General features: G+C 45.5%; 2 protein-coding genes across 3 annotated transcripts in view; both read right to left on the bottom strand.

Annotated features, from left to right (window-relative positions):
* The window catches only part of DPY19L4 (dpy-19 like 4), a 149,504-nt gene that overhangs the window by 28,285 nt on the left and 101,100 nt on the right, over positions 1-20,119 (bottom strand). The window lies entirely within an intron of this gene.
* Positions 2,626-18,415, bottom strand: TP53INP1 (tumor protein p53 inducible nuclear protein 1). 2 transcript variants are annotated; one of them, XM_075272086.1, is made up of 4 exons: positions 18,271-18,415; positions 7,192-7,455; positions 4,695-5,040; positions 2,626-3,046 (listed from the first exon to the last, which is right to left on the bottom strand). In XM_075272086.1, the coding sequence occupies exons 2-4, from the start codon at positions 7,301-7,303 to the stop codon at positions 2,800-2,802; spliced, it is 705 nt and encodes a 234-aa protein (XP_075128187.1). In that variant the 5' UTR covers positions 7,304-7,455; positions 18,271-18,415; the 3' UTR covers positions 2,626-2,799. The 2 variants fall into 2 exon arrangements, with proteins under 2 accessions (XP_075128187.1, XP_075128188.1); XM_075272087.1 differs by having other exon boundaries at positions 18,321-18,415.

Below are 20,119 nucleotides of genomic sequence, written 5' to 3'. Positions count from 1 at the left end.
CCCAATACGAGCAAGGCTATATGGAAATTTTGGTCACACAGGAGTCGTACGAGATTTAGAGTTTATAACACCCACTAGAGACTTTGCATGACTGCTGCAAGACTTACATGGAATTCTACACTCTTGCCATGTGTGACCAAGAGTCCAACAGGTTTAGATTGTGTGACTATTGTGTATTGGTTGCATCGAATTCACCATTACTACTTGTATTACCAAAGTCACCCAACCTTAATGCAGGTTTCATACTGTTGACCTTCTATCTCTGGACCCCACGCAGATCAGTTGTTCCGGCATCCTGTGCACACAGCCTGTTCTGTGCCGTCTCTCCTATTCAAGTAATAGAGATGGGCACAGAGCTGCAGTGTGAATTACTGTCTAGTTGTGCCGCTGGGGAACTGATACTCCGCTCCTATACGGCCCAGTTCACATCTGCATTTGGGCCACTTCGTTCCCCTATCTGCATGAAATAGGCAGAGAGAAAAGGCCTGCAAGCAGCCCTTTTATATGTATTTTATGTGCAGAAACCACACAGACCCAATTATAGTCTATGGGTTTCCTTAGGCAACTGCCTTATGCGGATAGGTTTCCATTTGGGGGTCCCCAAGTGGACTCCCCGAATGCAGATGTGAACCGGACCTTACTTGAATAACAGCAGACTGCAGCAGCTGATCTGCGTGGGTCTGGATGTCAGGCCATCACACTTCAGAACCATCCTGTGGATAAGTCACCAGTATAAAACATACATTTGGGGCCAAAAATACTCCTGTGAAAGGACTCCTACACAGAGTCTGGAAAATCCAGATCATATGCCCATATTTCCCAAACAGCTTGATGGAGACCTGAAATCCCTGCATTATAGTGATCCATGATACTAGGCGTCCCCATCACTCCAGTTTGGAACCACATTTTTTATATATTATATATATATATATATATATGGACAGTAGTCCTGCCAGATTTTCCAGATTGACCATTTGACCTAATGTCCCATACACACATACCATAACAAAATACGGTACTTTGCCTTTATTCTCATTTGCAATGGCCAAGCAAAAAAGGGAGGCAAAGAATGAAGATGAATAATGAATATATATTTTTTGCACATGTATACATTTATACTCCATGTCCCCTATTACTGTAGACACATTGAAAGACTTAGAAGTGATTGAAATGGAATAAACCGTCTATTGATGGGGAGAATACAGTAAACTGCCCAAAGTGATCTAAAACATTACAATATTGGTTTCTATTGCAGGTGTTTGTAAGCACTAGAAGTCTTTAAGATGGTTAATGTTGCAAAAAAAAAAAAAAAAAAAAAAAAAAAAAACACACTAAAACCTGAGCTACACCTGCTTTGGCAGCCATAGTAAGACCATAATAAGGCGCATAACCCATCGTGATGGCAAGGCTATGGCTGTCAAAGGATGAGCATTAGTACAGGCAACAAAACATCACCGTACTCCAATAGTAGTCAGCGTGAAGCCATAACACACCGATTTCTATTGGAGAGATACGCTCTGGGACTGGGTACTGTACTCAATGCAAAATGAGGTTCTCATGCTACTATGCCCAGCATGTACTATGTAGTACAGAGGTTATAGTCCCTTTAAATGATCCTGCAGCATAAATCAGAGGCAGCGCCTTGTATTTCCGCCTCCGCTGGACCAGCTGCAGCTCTGCACACAGACTTGGCCACATTCAATAGGACATCTGTGGCTTCGGTGCAGATATTGCTCCAGAATGGACATGCCTCAGACACGGGTCACAATTCTACACTATATAGATAAAGGATCGCCTTCCCCATTAACAACAATTGGAGGCAGATAGCAATCTTTTTTCTCAGCTAGACTGCAACAAGAAAAAACAAGCTGTGAGAACATGCCCTAAAGAGGATGGCAGGTGTGAAATATGCCATCAAATAAAAAAAAAAAAAAAAAAAAAAAAAAAAAAAATTTAAAGTCACTTAAAAACACAATTCTATATTTTAGAATTCCATATACAAATACTTGCTACATATGGATCCCTATACAATGCCCAAGAAAATAAGTAAAAAAAAAAAAAACAAAACAAAAAAACCATGGTGGTGTTAAAGACATCTAACACCAGATAACAGTTTGGTCGTCGATGGAAGCCAAGAAAAAAAATTATGTATAATTATTTGCTGGTATACAGTATAAAACAATGGTTACATCTCAATACTGGGAGGTGTAACGCAGCCCTCTTCAGTTTCAAGAGAGAATACAGTATAAATATGTATTAAAACCATTTTTTCCCCCTATATATATAAAAAATGCATATTTTTGGTTTCCAGCCAAGAAGACGACAGCGGCTCAAGAACATCTGGCCACAGACTAGGTCGTATAGTCTTCTAGTTGCATAAGACTTGGGAAAACCAGAGATCGTATTCTTGCTCAAGTTTCAGGAGTGGCAGCTTTAGCCGTGTGACACTGGACCCCAAGAATAGGCGCTTAGATCGCAGATACCAGCATGGTGGATCTAGCCGTGCCAAGTGCCAAAGCCATAGCACACCCTGGGATGTTATGAACCAGTCTCAAGCACTTTGTAACCATATCCAACACAATGAACGTATTCATCTTAATAACATCTTAAAAACTTGAAATGCAAGACATTTCAGAAAGACAAGAGATTTAGGAACTATCTACACGAGACGTTGCACCGAGATCTGCATTTACTCACTAGAGACCTGCGCGCCCACACTACATAACACGGACTCCCGAAGGAGAGGAATCACTTGTGGGGAGGGGGAAGAAGGAATGAAAGAAATGGTCAGACTCGCTCTCAGTAATTGTACCGACGCTGGCAAGGCTGGTGAACAATGACCCTGCTGTGCTTGACCTGGCGTGAATGGCATCCTCGAATGCGATTTTGGCGTTTAAGGCTCTTTCGGTTAAGAAAAGTTTTTTCCATTTGCTGTTTTGACAATTTAGAGATTTGTCTGGTCTTGCTCGGCTTTATGGACGTTCGAGCAGCGAGAGTTGCAACGCAACGTATGTGCTGAGCTACACCTTTATGACCTGGATCTGACCTGTAAAGAAGGGGGAGAGGAAAAAAAAAAAATTTAATGTAAAATTATGACAATGACCAATCAATTATTAAGTCATTGACGGCACGGTATTGTTGCCAGTTACCGGATGCTTATGCTGAAGATATCTGAAGGAAGTTGAATGCACTTACTTACAAGGGAATATCGGTCAGGTAAGGACGTACCAAAAAAAAAAAAAAAAAAAAATAAAGAAAATAAATCAGATGAACAATTATAATACGGAGGATCTATAAAGTGTAGTTACAGTCACCATATATAAGTACTGTCGCCACCAGATCTATAGATACAGATTAAGACCACATGATATAGTATGAGGCAGGGACTCTTCACAACCTAGATGACTATGACCCGAGTCGTCCTGGTCTCCTGACTGGCTAGGGCTGGGAAATCTGGCCAAAGTGCACACAGGATTTTCCTGCCCATATCAAACTCAGTCTAGCTTTTCTGCAATCAGGCTGGCAGTCAGAATACTTTGATATGACGTGGTAGGTCAACACAATGACCAAGCTCCCACCCTCTCAGGACGTATTGCAAACGCCTGGCTGTTTTCTAGAAGTAAGGCCTCATTCACACAACCAAGAATGCAGTCTGAGGAGGCTCCATTCCGATAGCAGGATAGGAACTGCTCCGATATTGGAAAGGAACACCTCCCCTAACAAATAGAAATTAACGTAGCATGAAAGGCAATTGGGCATCACAGTGTGATCCGAATGTCCATCTTTAAAATCGGCACCCACTTGGCCATATGAACGAGGCCTAAAGAAAACCAGGAACTCTGACATTAAGCTACTCCCCCAGAAGAGGCCGATAATGGTTTCCTGGGACTTCTAGCAGCATTGATGATGGTATGAGTTACTCTGCCGACATACTATGAAGGCCAATACATCTGGCCAACACCCATGAAATGCAATTCTGTGAATGCAGCCTTAGGAATGGGCCCCCATCTTTATTTGATGGTCATCAATAATCCCAGAAAATCCTTTCAAAAGGGCTGATACTTAAAGAGGACCTTTCATCAGATTGGGCACAGGCAGTTCTATATACTGCTGGAAAGATGACAGTGCGCACTGTCGGCTTTCCTGATCTGTGCCCCGGGTAAAGCGCTATTGGTCCTGGTACCGTAGCGCTTTACAGTCAGAAGGGCATTTCTGACAGTCTGTCAGGAACGTCCTTCTCCACAACAGTGCCTATCGCGCTATACAGTGTGAGCGGGGAGGAACACCCCCTCCCTCTGCTCACAGTGCTCGTCCATAGACGAGTATTATCAGGAGGGGAGGGGCGTTCCTCCCTGCTCACACTCTACAGCGCGATAGGCACTGCTGGGCAGAAGGGCGTCCCTGGCTAAGTGTCAGAAACGCCCTTCTGACTGTAAAGCCCTATGGTACCGGGACCGATAGCGCTTTACCCAGGGCACAGATCGGGAAAGCCGACAGTACGCTGAATTCAGCGCACTGTCAGCTTTCCAGCGGTATATAAAACTGCATGTGCTCAATCTGATGAAAGGTTCTCTTTAAGTCCTACAACTGTCTTAATATGGACTAAACCTCTTCTACTTTCAACCCTAGAAACCAAATAAGAGCACCCGTTCCCAAAGCAAGAAATTCTGTGACTAGAGGAGAAGTCAACCTACCTTAAAGAAGTTGAGGTTTGGATTTCTGAGTCGCCTGTCCTTGCCCGCTCTCTGCATAGATTGTGTACGGCATAGACAGACATGCTTGGATGTTCAATGAGAAGGTTCTCCAACGGGCTTGTCTCCACCACTATAGTGGCCAACTCTCGAGCAGTAAAACAAGGCGGTGGAGTGACGAACCAGCTCTCCTCCATAAGACATGTCTCATAATGGACATCAAGAGAGTCACTTGTATCTTCAAGTTGGTCAAAGGCACCTGGTGCGTAATTCGCGACGGGATCTTCATTTGCGTAATTGATTTCTTCAAAGGCAGAGGCTTCTTCTGGTGTTTTAGTGCAGTTATTAACTTGAATGGGGAGAGAAACAAGACAAAACATTTCTATTAGTATATGAAGGGATAGAGAATATTCTGGAGTGGTGTGGGTTTTTTTTTTTTTTTTTTTTTGGGGGGGGGGGGGGGATCTCCATATGGTCACTTATGGTTATATCTGCTTCTGGGACCTGTGTACATCTCGGATGGAAACACATACATGGGTCTCGTCATTCACTTGTATGGGAGTCTGGAATATAGGTTGGCTATGGATATAGCCATAAAGGCCCAATAGGAATACCCCTTTAGACTGAGGCCCCACGTTGGGGAAATAGTGTTTTCTGTTGCTTTTTTTTTTTTTAGCCAAAGTCAAGACTGACTACAAAAGGAACATGGGAAGAATATGCAAATCTGACTTTCCTGATGTAATTAGGAAGCTAGTGCCTCACGTATGCACACCAATAGAGGGCGCTGACTGAGAATGTGCAAGTCCGTCTTCCATAATGTAACATCACGCCGACCTCCTCAGAGGCCTTTGTTTGCAATGATGTTGGGATTATACCAGATACAGTCTTCTCAGCCAAGGACAGCAGTTTCGATGTATTTGCATCTACAAAAGGAATGGAAGATATATAGACTGTTCTTATACTGCTAGGTTCATGCTAGTGTTTGGATTTCTGTCCTTTGGGTCAGCAGGGGGCCAACGAGAGAGATCCTGTGCGTGTAAATGGCTTTTACATGCAGAAACCCAAGACCACAGAATATAATGGGGCCCACTGGGTTTCCGAAATATTTTACTAATACCAGCAGAGAAGTGAAGTCCTCCTTCCGTTGTTGCAGACTTGAATGCTAGTATGAACCTAGCGTACCTTCTACTCAATGCACATCAGGCTCAAAAAAAAAAAAAAAAAAAAAATTGCCCCATTAGTAAGTTCTAGTTTACATAGAAGCATTTTCTAATATGTCCAGCGCTGGTGGCAAACAATTTCTGGTTCTTATTGGTAGGCCGGTAAAATATCAGGAATCATGCCACTGCCTGTGTAAGCGAGCGGTGGAAACACAAATTCTGAACACGTGTGACCACTGGCACTGGATACATTAGGTGGACATTGACCTGCTCAGAGAATTAAAAGGCCACCAGGTGGCACTATAAGGGGGCATTGACACGGAGGAAGTTGGCGCTGATTCCGCCACGATAAGTCGCAGCAGAATCAGCGCTGATAAAAAGCCTCCCATTGATTTCAATGTGTTCTGCGTGGAAGACGGAACGCATTGAACTCAATGGGAGTCTATCTGCGCTGATTCTGCCGCGAGTTATGGTAGCAGGATCAGCACCAACTTCCTCCGTGTGAATGCCCCCTAACAAGTAATGAGCTATATATCACCTACTCTGCTTATTGGTCAGACTAATGTAACATTGCAGGCCTATACGAGACAAGGATTGACAGTTTGCTGATTTTGGTAGTTACCGGCCTCCTATAGGACAATTATCGAGCCAGACTGGAAAATATGGTCCCTGGTGTAAACAGTTTCTCTGCCATTTTCTTAGGCGATGTTTCATGACAGATTAGTGCAGCTAAGAAATAATAATCAGTCTATGGAAATTATTAAATGGTTGGCAGCGAATAAAAGATTTAGTTCAGCACTGGGTCATTTTTTCCTGGTTCATGACGAGGCCCATTTTTTGATTTTTTTTTTTTTTTTGTGTATAGGGTTTGGTAGCCTAGAAAATATTTAAAAAAATTTTGTTCAGGTTATTTAAGCATTTTTTGGGGAGATACAAGGCAACTGGCAAGGACAGTATTTTTGTTATTTACACAGCACCAGCATATACCAAAGCACTTTACAGACAGTGTCAGTCACTGGCCCATTTAGGGCTTTCAATATGGCTTCCCTATCAGTATGTCTTTGGAGTATGGGACTACTGGAGGAAACCCCATGCAGACACAGGAGAACATACAGAAACAGATGTTGTCCTTGGCTGGATTTGATTCGAACCCAGGACGTTGTGAAGGCCATAAGGTCATGCAAGCCCAACTTTATGACATTATGATGTTGGGTGATGACCGATTCACTTACCAGTGCGACGGTGACATCGCACCCCTTCTGGTTCACTATACTCACCTAATGCAACAGATCTCAAAATCTGAAAGTCTCCAAATACACAAGACTTATTCACATTCTTACCTATCAAGTCCACCACAATCCATTCGTCATCCTCTTTTTCAAGAAGTTCTGGGTCCTGGTTTAAAACAGTGCTGACATCTCTGACAAACATGCTGTTCAGCTTCTGGAACATTCCAAGAAAAGTTGCAGGGTCTTCTCCTGCCAGTCCTTCAGAGGGCACAGTGATGGCTCAGGGGTAGCAAGGTGGCACAAGAAGTGGTAAAGTGCAAATAAGAAGGTCCCAGCTCAGAGGTACACGGGAAACGTCTTGGGGTTGTACAACAGCTGGAAGAGAAAGTTATAAGAGTTAGAGGCAAACAAATCTTTAAGAGGTTATGGTTTATAGAACCATCCCAGGGGAGGCCATATTGGAGACTGTCACGGGATGGTTAGAGTCTATACTATAGGCAATGTGTAATATATATTTCATGTGGAATGTATTCTCTAACCTGTTGTAAACATCAGTGTGTAGTTGGCTGATTAGGGTCTAGTGTGTTAGCACATTGTATGCAAATACCTCTAACTAGTGAGGACCAGTGAGGACAATGGGTGGAGATAATCTGATCAGTGTCTCCAAGAAGATGTTGGACGGTGCATTGTCCACAGGAGACAGGGAGTCTGCTCTCCTTGGTATAGGTGAGGGGGGAAGGATCTGTGACTCAGCCCTCCCCACCCACAGATAGAGGAAGTAACAGTCTTAGTATATAGTTGTAGCTAGGAGTTAGTATGTGTTAGCCGGCCTGTGCACAGCTCTGCAGAGAGCCAGAATTTAGTTACAGGACCAAGGAACCAAAGTTATCATTGGATTGTGACTTCTGTGGACTTATTGTTATTACGGTTGATGTGACCGCCGCCGGCTACTAACTTTGTGGATTACAATAAATTGCTGTTGTCTCCCGACCTCTTGCGTCCCTGTTGATTCAAAAGACCATCCGGAGGAAGACGTATACCTTTGCTCCGTGACAACTGGTGGCAGCGGTGGGATCAACAGCGGACAGCGAGATGGACTACAGCAGCCCAGCGATTAATGGAGCCACAACCTCAGAATACAGGAACTGGACTATGGCAAGTCTAAAATTAAGGGCCCGGGAACAAAACCTGAGTTACCAGGGAAGAACGAAAGAGCAACTGATCGAGGCACTGGAGGAGATGACCCTGCAAAGCGACCATGAGGAGGGCTGCCCCCAGGAGACTGGAGAGATACAGGAGTGGCAGGTACAGACCCAAAAGAGCAGATGGGTTGTTTTGTATGAGGAGGAATTGGCAGTGCTGGGGCTAGAAGCAACTGCAGAGCAAAGGAGTAGAGCGTTACAGAGGGCTCAGGAAACGGAGAAGGAGGAACAGAGAATGGCGCATGAAAAGGAAAGAATGGCGCATGAAATGCGAATGGCTGAGATAACTATGAGGAATTATAATCAAACGTCGACCCCCAGCCCAACAGTGAGAGAACCACCATATGTCTCCCATAAACACTTCAAGACCTTTGAGGAAGCGGCTGGGGATGTTGATGGATATTTTCAGGACTTCGAACACCAGTGCCGCCTGATGGAAGTCCCAGAGAAGGATTGGGTCCGGTATCTGGTGGGGCACCTACGAGATGGGGCTGCGGAAGCTCTCAGAGCCATGGACCCTAGTGATCAGCGGGACTATGAGGCCATTAAAAGAGCGGTGCAGAAGTATTATGCAGTCACTCCAGAGACCTACCGAGTTCAGTTCCGCTCTTTGTCTTACAATGGGGGAAGCTCCTTCCACATGTTCGCCCACAAGTTGAAGCAAGCATGCAAGCGCTGGCTAGAAGGAGAGGAGGCTGTCACAGTCGATAAGATCCTCCAAGTCATACTTAAGGAACAGTTCTTTTCCCAGTGCCCCGCTGAGATCCGTGAGTGGGTGCTGGAACGGAACCCAGCCACAGTTGAGCAAGCTGCTTCTCTTGCAGATGAGGGCCTGACCATCAAGCCGCAGTGGAAGAGGTTGTTTGCAGAGGAGCGGAAAACTATCACAGTCCGCCAGACACCCTTCAGCCAGCCAACCACCTTTCGTGCCCGGCCTCAGGATTACAATTCCCCCTCTACCCCTGTCCCAGCCCATCGGCCTCCAGCTATGAACAACCCTGTCCCTAGACAACGACCTACTGGAAGAATGCTAGAGCGCAGATGTTTTGGGTGCGGGCGGCCTGGACATTTGCAAGCTAGTTGCCCTGTTAACATGGGGGCACGGGCCACCGTGGCATCCCGGCCTATTCACTACCTGGGAACCACTCCTAGGACAGAAAGTTTGGCCCCATTTCCAGATGACTCCATGAATGACACATCTGTTCCACCTCCAGGGGTCTATGGGATTCAGCCTTCCGCCACACATCCCGCAAACCTTCAGAGGAAGCACTTGCAGGAGGTCCTACTGGATGGCCGAACAGTTGTTGGATTCCGGGACTCGGGAGCTTTCCTAACGGTAGCGGACCCCCGAGTTGTGCGACCCGAGGCCCTAGAGGAGGGTCCTGGCATTTCTATCAAGTTGGCAGGGGGTACTCAAAGACGTATTCCTAAAGCTACCGTGGAACTCGACTATGGTTATGGACCAAAACGATGCACAATTGGTGTGATGAGCGGGCTGCCGGCCGATGTTCTGTTAGGCAACGATGTTGGAAATCTACAGTGCCACTTTGTGGGAGCAGTGACCCGAAGCCAAGCTCAGGGAGAAGCCAACATGGATCCACCGGATTTTCTGACAGATGCCAGCCCTTCAACCCTACAACTTTACCATTCAGTACCGCCGAGGGAACCAACACCAGAACGCGGATGGGTTATCCCGGCAGGAGGACATATGAGCTATAGAGACTGATGTGCATTCCCCAATTTACCTGTGTAGGCCAATTGTGTCATGCACATGTTTTGAGAGGGGGAGGGGTTGTCACGGGATGGTTAGAGTCTATACTATAGGCAATGTGTAATATATATTTCATGTGGAATGTATTCTCTAACCTGTTGTAAACATCAGTGTGTAGTTGGCTGATTAGGGTCTAGTGTGTTAGCACATTGTATGCAAATACCTCTAACTAGTGAGGACCAGTGAGGACAATGGGTGGAGATAATCTGATCAGTGTCTCCAAGAAGATGTTGGACGGTGCATTGTCCACAGGAGACAGGGAGTCTGCTCTCCTTGGTATAGGTGAGGGGGGAAGGATCTGTGACTCAGCCCTCCCCACCCACAGATAGAGGAAGTAACAGTCTTAGTATATAGTTGTAGCTAGGAGTTAGTATGTGTTAGCCGGCCTGTGCACAGCTCTGCAGAGAGCCAGAATTTAGTTACAGGACCAAGGAACCAAAGTTATCATTGGATTGTGACTTCTGTGGACTTATTGTTATTACGGTTGATGTGACCGCCGCCGGCTACTAACTTTGTGGATTACAATAAATTGCTGTTGTCTCCCGACCTCTTGCGTCCCTGTTGATTCAAAAGACCATCCGGAGGAAGACGTATACCTTTGCTCCGTGACAGAGACAATACTAAGAGCTAGAGAATTATAAGATATACCCAGGACCACCACAGATCAGCTGTTCAAAGAGAACACAGCAGCCCCTTTATTAAACTGCACTGTGGCTGCTTCAACCAGCTGACTTATGGGGGAAGGGGGTCCCTTGTTTCAGACCTCCCCCAACCAGATACTGATGATCTATCCTGCAAGTCTTGAAAAACCATCTTCCAGCATATACAACCAGGACTGTACCAGCTATGAGGCGAGGCGAGCCTCTAGCCTCAGGCAGCACTTTCCCAGGAGAGAACAGTCCAGATCGATGCCCTGCACACATCAGTGTATGTGAGGAAAACTAGACATAGGTGTGATATATGGCAACCCCCACTCGGGTCCGCAGGAGCCTCTAGTTTAACTGCAGGATCTCTGAAGACCATATAATGTAATGACGTCACATGACCAAAGTCCTTAAGTCAAAGGAACCAGATCACTCCAGATAGGAAAAGAATAGGGTAAGGCTAGGTTCACTTCTGCAACAGAGACTCCTGAAAATCAGAGGAGAAAGCCCTACACAGCGGACTCTTCCTTCGCCACTTTCCATTTACAAAATGGACAACCCATAGACCCCCATTATAGTCAGAGGCCCACCAGTCTTACTGAGCAACTGCTGTTTTAGCAGTCCGCCTCTCCATTGTTTGTGCACTCTAGACCCAAAGAGAGCAGGCACTAGTGTGAATCTAACCACTGTTTGGCTTGAAAGATTTTTTGGTATACCAGCTTAAAAATAAAATCCCCACAAATATAAAACTGTTCTTGAGATAGCTCAGTCTGGAGGACGGCTCGTTCACATCAGCGTTGTGAACTCAGTACTTCAGGTTTCCGTTTCCTGCCTAAAACAGAGGCAGGAGACGGAAACCTGCAGGAGTCTCTCTCACCCATTCATTTGAATGGGTGAGAGAGATGTCCGGCTGTGAGCGTTTTAGGCTCTCCGCCGCGAAACCGGGTTTTATAATCCAGACACAGAGTCGGTCATGCAGTACTCTGTGTCCGGATAAAAAAATCCGGTTTCGCGGCAGAGAGCCTAAAACGCTCACCGACGCTCACAGCCGGACCCGGTCTGTGCTTTCCGTCTTCTCGCAATGTCTTTAAAGAGGACCTTTCACCTCCTGGGGCACATGCGGTGTAATACACCGCTAGAAAACTGACAGTGCGCCGCTTTCATGTTCTGTGCCCCCAGTGAAGAGCCATCATGCCGGTCCTGTAGCGCTTCACTGTCAGAAGGGAGTTTCTAACAGTCATTCAGGTCAACCCTTCCTCAAAGCAATGTCTATAGCACTGTACTGTGAGAGCAGTGAGGAACGCCTCTCTCCCCTCCTGATAGTGCTCGTCCATAGACAAGCACTGGGGGGGGGAGGGGGAGGGGGGACGTTCCTCACTGCTCAGCGTCATCGCTGGCCAGTAAGCAATGCTCCCTCTCACAGTACAACACTATAGATCAGGGGTGGGCAATTAATTTTCCCATGGGGCCAAATGAGAAATTGTAACGGTTCTAGAGGGCCATGCGCACCGTGGCAAATTTAGCTCCACCCACTCTCAATCATTTTTCCATGTGCCCCACAAAGTAAAATCCTCCTACAGTCACCCATACATTATACACCCCCACATTATAACGTTTCCCTCCAAGTGTCCCACAGTATTAGGTCCCTCTCCTGGTGCCCCAGTATAAACCAGCAGAAACTAGAGAGGCAGCTGGAGGGGGACATTAAACTGGGGGCAACTAGAGGCAGACATGCCCCCTCCAGCTACCCCCCATGGTTTAATATCCTCCTCCAGATGCCCCAGTTTAATGTCACCCTCCATCTGCCCACTAGTTTAATGTCCCCTCTCCATGTGCATTCAGTTTAACTGCCCCTCTACATCTGCCCCTAGTGCCTCCTCTTGCTCACACATGCTGTCTCTTCTCTCTTCTTTATCATCCAGCAGCCTCCATTGCCGGCAGCTTGCAGAAAGCACACGGTCCCGTGTGGCTCCGCCCACTAACGAGTCATAGCCTATCCTGGTGATGGGCTGTGATGATGTCATCACAGGTCCTTGAAAAAACTTCCACTAGCTATGCAGGCCAGACAGAAGCAGTCAGAGGGCCGGATGTGGCCCGTGGGCCTCACATTGCCCAGGTCTGCTATAGATGCTGCTGTGAGGAAGGGTGTTCCTGACTGTCAGGAACGCCCTTCTGACAGTGAAGAGTTATGGTACTGGCACCGATGGCTCTTCACTGGGGTCACAGAACATGAAAGCTGATAGTTTTCTAGCAGTATAATACACAAAACGTGCCCCAGGAGGTGAAAGGTCCTCTTTAATGTCGCCAGGAGCGATCTGTCCGACAAAACTCCAAGTGATGGAAAACCGTTTAGTGGAACATATTGAGATTTTTTACATGGCATTTTTGCTGCTAGAGTTTCCGTATTCTCTACACTGGAATCAGTTGAGATCTATTAAAAAGATGTACAGAATCGGAGTTGGTGGAAGGTCCTCTAAAGATTTTTTCAGAAGCATTTCTAGGAATGTTTCTAGAATCACGATTATGAAAAGTTAATCTGTAATTAAAACAAAACCACGAGTGACAGGACGAGTCGTAACATGGAGAGACCCCATTGTTTCCAACCACACTGACTGCAATTACCCCAAATCCCTTTAACCACAGCCAAATTCTTACACATTAAACATTGTTTCATGAAGAGATGTGAAACATTCCAGAAGATTCTGTGTTTCAGTTCCTCTTGACTTACCGGATCTCAGCCGTCTGTGGAATGAGAATATTTATTGTACACAACCACAGGCCAGACTAACACTTGTCACAGCATAGGGTTTGCTACAATTGCATCCAGTCTAGATTGTCATCTGCGACACTGGAAAGTCTGGAGTGTGGAGTTTGTCTAGATACAATTATATTTCAGGCACTGTGAACTAACCCTAAAAAGGGTCATAAACATCACATACCCATGGCGCCTAACAGCTGGAGGCAGCGTGGAGGAGTCATATATACCGACATGATCACTTGCCGCAGGCTATGCTTGTACATGACGCATCATCGTACTGAGAAGGTAAACAGGTCTGTAGTTGTAGGGAAAGGGAGAACTCAATACCCGTTTGATGGTATCCTGCCATTCCATGTCCTTACCCGTCTGGGGCACAAATACTGCAAACCACCACAGCAAGTTCCCAACTATAAAGCTGACTGTTGCCATTAGATGTATGGTGGCCGAAAACCAATTTCAGTGGGACTGGGTGACCACCTCACGTGTATGGTTGGGACTATTGATCTTCCATGACAGAAGAGGTAAGGAGATAGAACAATACGTCTATCTGTGCAATAAGTCATTAGACCTAGTCATTGAGACGCTACAATCCTCTGTTTGGGTCTACACCACAGCCCCGGGTGCCACTTTCTCTTATCTTTTAGGATACCTGGTTCAGCGTTAGTGCGGAATCAAGAGGGATCCTGAGAACGGAGTGAATATTAAAGGTTTATAAAAGATGTTGCAATGGTCACAACCCCATCAAGATAAAACTAACCTTATTTTACTACGATCAGCTAAACCCTGCACACAATCTCAGGCTCTCTTTCCTGTCTACACATTGTGTAACCCTGTGTCTCAAGCATACAGAAAAAAAGAAAAAAAAAATTCAGTTCACACCACCAGTTATCACAAGGGAAGGTCCAGACTCTTTAGAACACCTTGTTCTCATCAATGCAAAAATAGCAGAAATAAATAAATTACTTAAACAATTACTCAGCAAAAGGATTAAATTGGCCGTGGAAATCGCCCTCCTGTTCTGGCAGCCTGCCGCTACCTGCTATCTCATATGTGGTGTCATGGATCATTCTAAGCAGGTTTCTCAACAAAATAATAAAAATAGCAGAGGTAGGCCACCTCAATTAGATTTCTTAAAGAGGACCCCCTGTCACCACCTCCAGTTCTTTGCATCAAGTTGCACAGTTGGAATGTTTTCTCTAGCCCCCACCATTCCTAGACAATCAATGCTGTTAATTTTGCTGCCTTTTATACTATATAGTCTCTGCACTGTCAGGAGGGCAGTGACAGGTAGGAACAGACAAGGGGTGAGATTCTGAGCTTTGATGCTGGCTACCTCCGATTGAAGCCTCTTGCCTCACATCAAAACTAACCACACATTTGTTGCTCAGGAACGATGGGGGCTACAGAGAACATACCAACTGTGCTGAAATCAGTGGAATAGTTAAATCCAGTTCTTAGCCTATTAACAGATGCTAAGAACTGGAGTTGGTCCTCTTTAAGGACATGGTAAACAGGTCAGAAACAGTACATTAAAAATCCCAATGCATCAGTGTATAATTGCAAGCATACAGAGATGAGATAGTTACATAATAGATGAGGTTGGATGAAGACATCAACATCAGTCCATCAAGTCCAACCTATAACCCTAGAGTGTTGATCCGGGAAGGCAGATATGGGACCATGGCAAGGTATACCCAATTTGTATAGCGTAATCCTGTTATTAGGTGGGGTTTGTGTTGTAGAGGGATCACTTATCAGAACGATCGGGCCCCACAATTGAGAATTCACTTCTTGGTCAGTAGGTTGGCATTTCCCCCTTGTAGCAGCTGCCCACAATGCCCAGATTCAGCACCTATACCCTCTATAGTCCCTCATTCACACACAACATTCCCTATAAACACTAGACTACAAGAGCAAACCAGGACAGAGCGACCAGGGAGGTGGGTATTTATTTTCAGAAAACATCTGCGACGAAACATTTCTTTTCCAGTTATATTAGGATTGTGGCTGCAGCCATGTATAAATAGCAGCTATAAACAGGTTAAAAATAAATCTGCACATTGTAAGAAGCCATAAAAAACATAATAAAAAGTTACGAAGATGCCCAGTTGGACTCTTAAGACCCATGTGCAGTGTATGGCAACAGAACAAAGGACACTAAGGGGTTGTCCAAAAATCTCAGTACTCAGGAAGGCAGAGGGGGGAGGTGAAAAAGAGGGAAAAAACAAAAAAACAAAAAAACACTCAAGTCTTTTCTACTTGTGTCCATCATCCCTTCCCCATGCCAGTGCTCTCTGGATTCCCTGCCAGGACTGAGGTCACACCACATGACCCTGGTGGTTATCACACAATTTTGTCTTAACAATTGAGATGTCCACTGGAGATTTGTCAGCTGTTTTTGTTTTTTTGCCATGGCTTTAAGGGGCAGTTTGAGCCCACTGGCCCGGGTTTCATCCTTTGCATTGCAAAACCGTGGTCAAACATAGACCAATAATGTGTGTTCAAAAACAGCACAAAGTGTCTTGTTTGAGGGTTTTGCTTTCTGCATTGTGTGAATGGGATTTTTTTTTTAAATCCCATCTACTACACTGACACTACTTCGCAGTAGGCTAAACATTGGCTATTCTGCCACGAACCCGTCCTGCCTGTTCTTAGCCTTAGGGAATTGTGACCAATTAAAGAGGATTGTCCAAAACCCAGGCCCTTGGTCGATCAGCTTTTTGAAGAGGCTGCAGCACCCATATATACATAGGTTGCAACACGCATATATACAGCTGTACAGTAGCTTTGTACAACAGATCAGCCCATTAACTGGGACTACGCTGCAATCAGGCCACGTGACTGATAAAGGGGACATCATATGGCTTGTGAAATAAGATTTTTGGTGGCCCTGGTGCCAAACATGATTTTTAATTCACGACCTATCGGATAGGTCGGCTATGAAAAAGTCCCAGAAAACCCCTTTAAGGCCAAATTCACATCTGTTCCAGAGTTACAAAGACTTTTACCACTGGCAACTACGACTTTCAGTGACAGACGCCAGACATAAGCCGCACATCCCAGTACAACATAGCAAGATCTACAAAAATAAACATTGAGGCTCTTATTGATCAAGGTGTATAAGCGCACTAGCTACTTCACAGCTCCTCTGTATAGGGGTCCCTAACTCTATAGGGTGCAACACTGCACAGCACCACAGGAGGAGCTACCCAGCAAGTCCCCTGCAGCCAGACTAAAGCCCCATAATCACCATATCTCAAAACGTTCACCTTACCATATGGTCTCAGTCAAAGGACTGAACTAGTAGAAGGCTCCCTTTAAGTAGTCTCCTGCTAATTGAAGACACCTGGGGCAAATGGGAGGAGTGCTGGTGGGGAAGATGGGGGGGGGGATGGGAGATGAGGGGAGGGGAGACTAACAAAACAAAAACAAAGACTTGCAGTGCAACATTTTAGAGAGGAGGAGACAAAAATAAGGACAAGGACCGCACATTCCAATATTATACATTGATCCTAAGTTTCTAAGCAAGATCCACAAAATTGAACATGAGGTTCTCAGTATTCCAAGTGATCAAGCTGTAGAAGCCTACGAGCCACTTCAGAATGTCTAATAGTAAATCCCACTAGGTTTAGAGAGGGACCCATGAAATGTCAGATCAAAAAAGGTCTGGGTATGGGAATTTTCCATAGACTTCTAAAATGGCAAGGGTGTAAAGAAAAAACACTGCCTAATATAAACATAAATATTATATACACACACAGAACTCAAACGCCACAGAGGGTGCGTGTGAAGGAGTCCTAAAGGAGGAGAGGTTGGGTATGTACGTCAGAGAGTGTACAAACATTTGTCAATGACAATAAGCTGCTTGGTGTCACCAAGAACTAGCTGTGGACGCACCGGTCCATGTGCACACAAGGAGAATGGATCAAGCAAAAGTAAAAAATTATAAAAAATAATAAATATATATATATATATATATATATATATATATTCAGGTGTATTCTCAGTATCTATAGACAGGCCTTGGCGTTCTGTCAATAACCCAGTTATTTTAGGTAATTTACCGCTTTACTCGCCTGAGTGAGTTTAGTATTCTCCCCCACTTTTCCAGGAACAAAGCCAAAGGAATACATCAACCCTGTGCCAGCCTAGTGCCAAGACAACAAGTGCTTCTAGCATTTTATTCCCTGTGTCAATACACAAAGGCCTGCAATATAACCACTTAACAACTCTCTACCTGCTGTGTGACAACAAGTCCCAGCAGTCCATTACCTCTGGGAAGTAGGTTAATAGCTACACACAGTAAATGCTACATAACACAAAGAGGTAACTCAAGCACCAAGTGAAAGATTTCCACGTACTGTATATATAGTACAATTCCTTGAACTTGTTGTCAGCTAACCTACAGCAGGGTACTAGGGGTCAGATTGAGACAGGCGGGGCTTAGACGTGGACGTCACTGCTGAAAGCTCATGACGTCACCAGTTAAAGAGGAGACCATAGGCAGGGAGTAGTAGTATGGGCGGAGTCCCGATACAAACCACTCAACCCAACAACGTCATGAATGTCACACAAAGGAAAAGGGGCAGCTACAAGTGAAGAGAAAACAACGGCGCCGGGCGAACGTTCAAGCTCCGCGCCGGTGTTCTAATCACTGCGCGGCTGCGAACGTTCCAAACTAACGTTCTAAAACGCGAACGTTCCATAACGCCGCAATCCCCCGGCTAACGGTCTGTCCCCTGCACAGAGAAAAGTTTCCTCTCGCACAGCCGCTCCCCGTTACACAAGTGCCGTGACTGTCCCGTTATTACTTACTCTCCTGCCGTTACGGTGTCCAGTAACGCTACTGAGGTAGTTGTAAGCACCGGTCAGCGGATCACAGCAGTTACAGGTGTGCGGGGCACAGGACTCGGCGCTCTCCGCTTCTTTCCCGTTTGCTTCTCGCCTCTCAACTGAAGCTTTTGTTATTGTACAACTCAGTTTGCAAACAGCTGATCGGTTCGTGACGTTGCCGGAGACCGCCAGCCAATCCAACGCCGGGGGCGGGCTGTCGTTAACGCACGTGACTCGTGCGGCCAGGCTTATATACAAGCGGAGCTGTCAATCATGTGTGCGGCTGAGAGGGCAAGTCCGGGCAGAGGACGGAGAGTGGGGGTCAGCAGGATATGGAGGGGGAGACACATAGAACAAGTTTAACGGCGGGATCGGTGTGGGAACGGGTGTCAGAAAACGGGGCGTGAAGAAACACATGCACTTAAAGGGGAAGTAAAGTTTTGTTGTCAACAAGCTTCTGGGACCCAATAGGCTTCTTACTTTCCTATCATTGTTGGTCTCATCTGCGCTGGGTGTTGTAAATCCTGTCTGAAAAACCGGGGCTCGTCAAGAAGCGTCTGTATATAGCGGACCCATTTTTTCCCCCCATAGTCTTCATGTTCTTCAAAAAGAAAGAAAGAAAAATGGCCACAAATAGTTGACTATCTGTTGGTAATTAATTTTTGCCCACCTTCCATAGGCTTCAGTGTTAAAAACAAGATGCAAACATGTTGCAGCGACATGGAGTTTTAAGTCAGGGCCCCGTGTGATGTAAATGCCGTGGTTTGGCTGTTGCAAAAACCTCAACACTTTATAGTCCCTGCAAATTGGATGGGATCCTAGCTAATCACATCCACACATGGTGAAAAAATGTGTGCAGCGGCAATGTTCCAGTTTTGGAAATTGCAGCATGTCTGTTATACCTATGGAAATGCTGACCATTTCCCTATAGGCGAATAATTGAAGGAAAACTACTTTCTATGAAAAGCGCTGCAGTAAAAACCGCAATGCGTTGCTGCCACAATTTTTCCTGCAGCACTTTTAATGTCCTATAATGGCCCTATTTTTAACAGTCTATGGGATCATTAGACTGATCCATTTTAAGCTAAGGCCCCCTTGTTGTGGAAACATGTTCTTTTTGGGGGTTTCTTGCAGATTTTACTGCATATTTTTTTTAAAGCCTGTAGTGGATTGAGCAGAGGGGAGAAGTATAAAAGCGTCCCATATATTTCCCATTCATTTTGTAACCCTGCCTGTGTTTGGCTCAAAAAACGAAGCAAAATCTGCAACAAATAAAGCTGCATTTACGCAACGTGGGGCCATAGCCTTAGTATTTAATCCTATGACAAAACAAAGGAATGGATTAGAACGAGGGGTCTGTGAAAGCCTTACCAGCTGTGGTTTTCATGGACAATGAGATGGAATGGGAGGGGGCTGCAGTTACCTTTATGCTATACAGACTGGAAGCTGTATACAGCTGTAGTGGTGGCGCCTGGAACTGCACTTGAATAGGGGCAACTTCCAGCTATATACCTATATGGCTGATCGGGACATGGTCTGTGTCTCGGATCCTGACTGATCCGGTGGATAGGTCATCGGTATCAATTACCTTCAGGTCCGGGATTGTGAGAGAGAGCTAAAAGTGGTGCTCTGTGCTGAAATATTAAAAAATAAGAGGCCCGTAAAAGTTCACCCACAGGGTCATGAGGTTTGTGAAAATGTAATGGACAGCACCGTAATGGCATCTGTATGCTGTCCATGCTTTTTCACAGACCGTATCAATAGAAGAAACAAACCGTTCTACAAAGATGTATAGAAATAGGACCTGCTCCATTCTTGGGGCTCCCACATG

This window comes from Leptodactylus fuscus, chromosome 4, assembly GCF_031893055.1.
Source record: "Leptodactylus fuscus isolate aLepFus1 chromosome 4, aLepFus1.hap2, whole genome shotgun sequence".
NCBI lineage: Eukaryota > Metazoa > Chordata > Amphibia > Anura > Leptodactylidae > Leptodactylus > Leptodactylus fuscus.
The sequence above is the reverse complement of the archived record's forward strand: the minus strand, read 5'-3'. Positions and strand labels throughout refer to the sequence as shown.

Coding starts and splice junctions, on each gene's coding strand:
- TP53INP1 (XM_075272086.1), bottom strand. CDS start 7,303: ATGTTCCAGAAGCTGAACAGCATGTTTGTCAGAGATGTCAGCACTGTT. Junction 5,041..7,191: donor GATTGTGGTGGACTTGATAG/GTAAGAATGTGA, acceptor TCCCCATTCAAG/TTAATAACTGCACTAAAACA. Junction 3,047..4,694: donor CAAACCTCAACTTCTTTAAG/GTAGGTTGACTT, acceptor CCTTCTTTACAG/GTCAGATCCAGGTCATAAAG.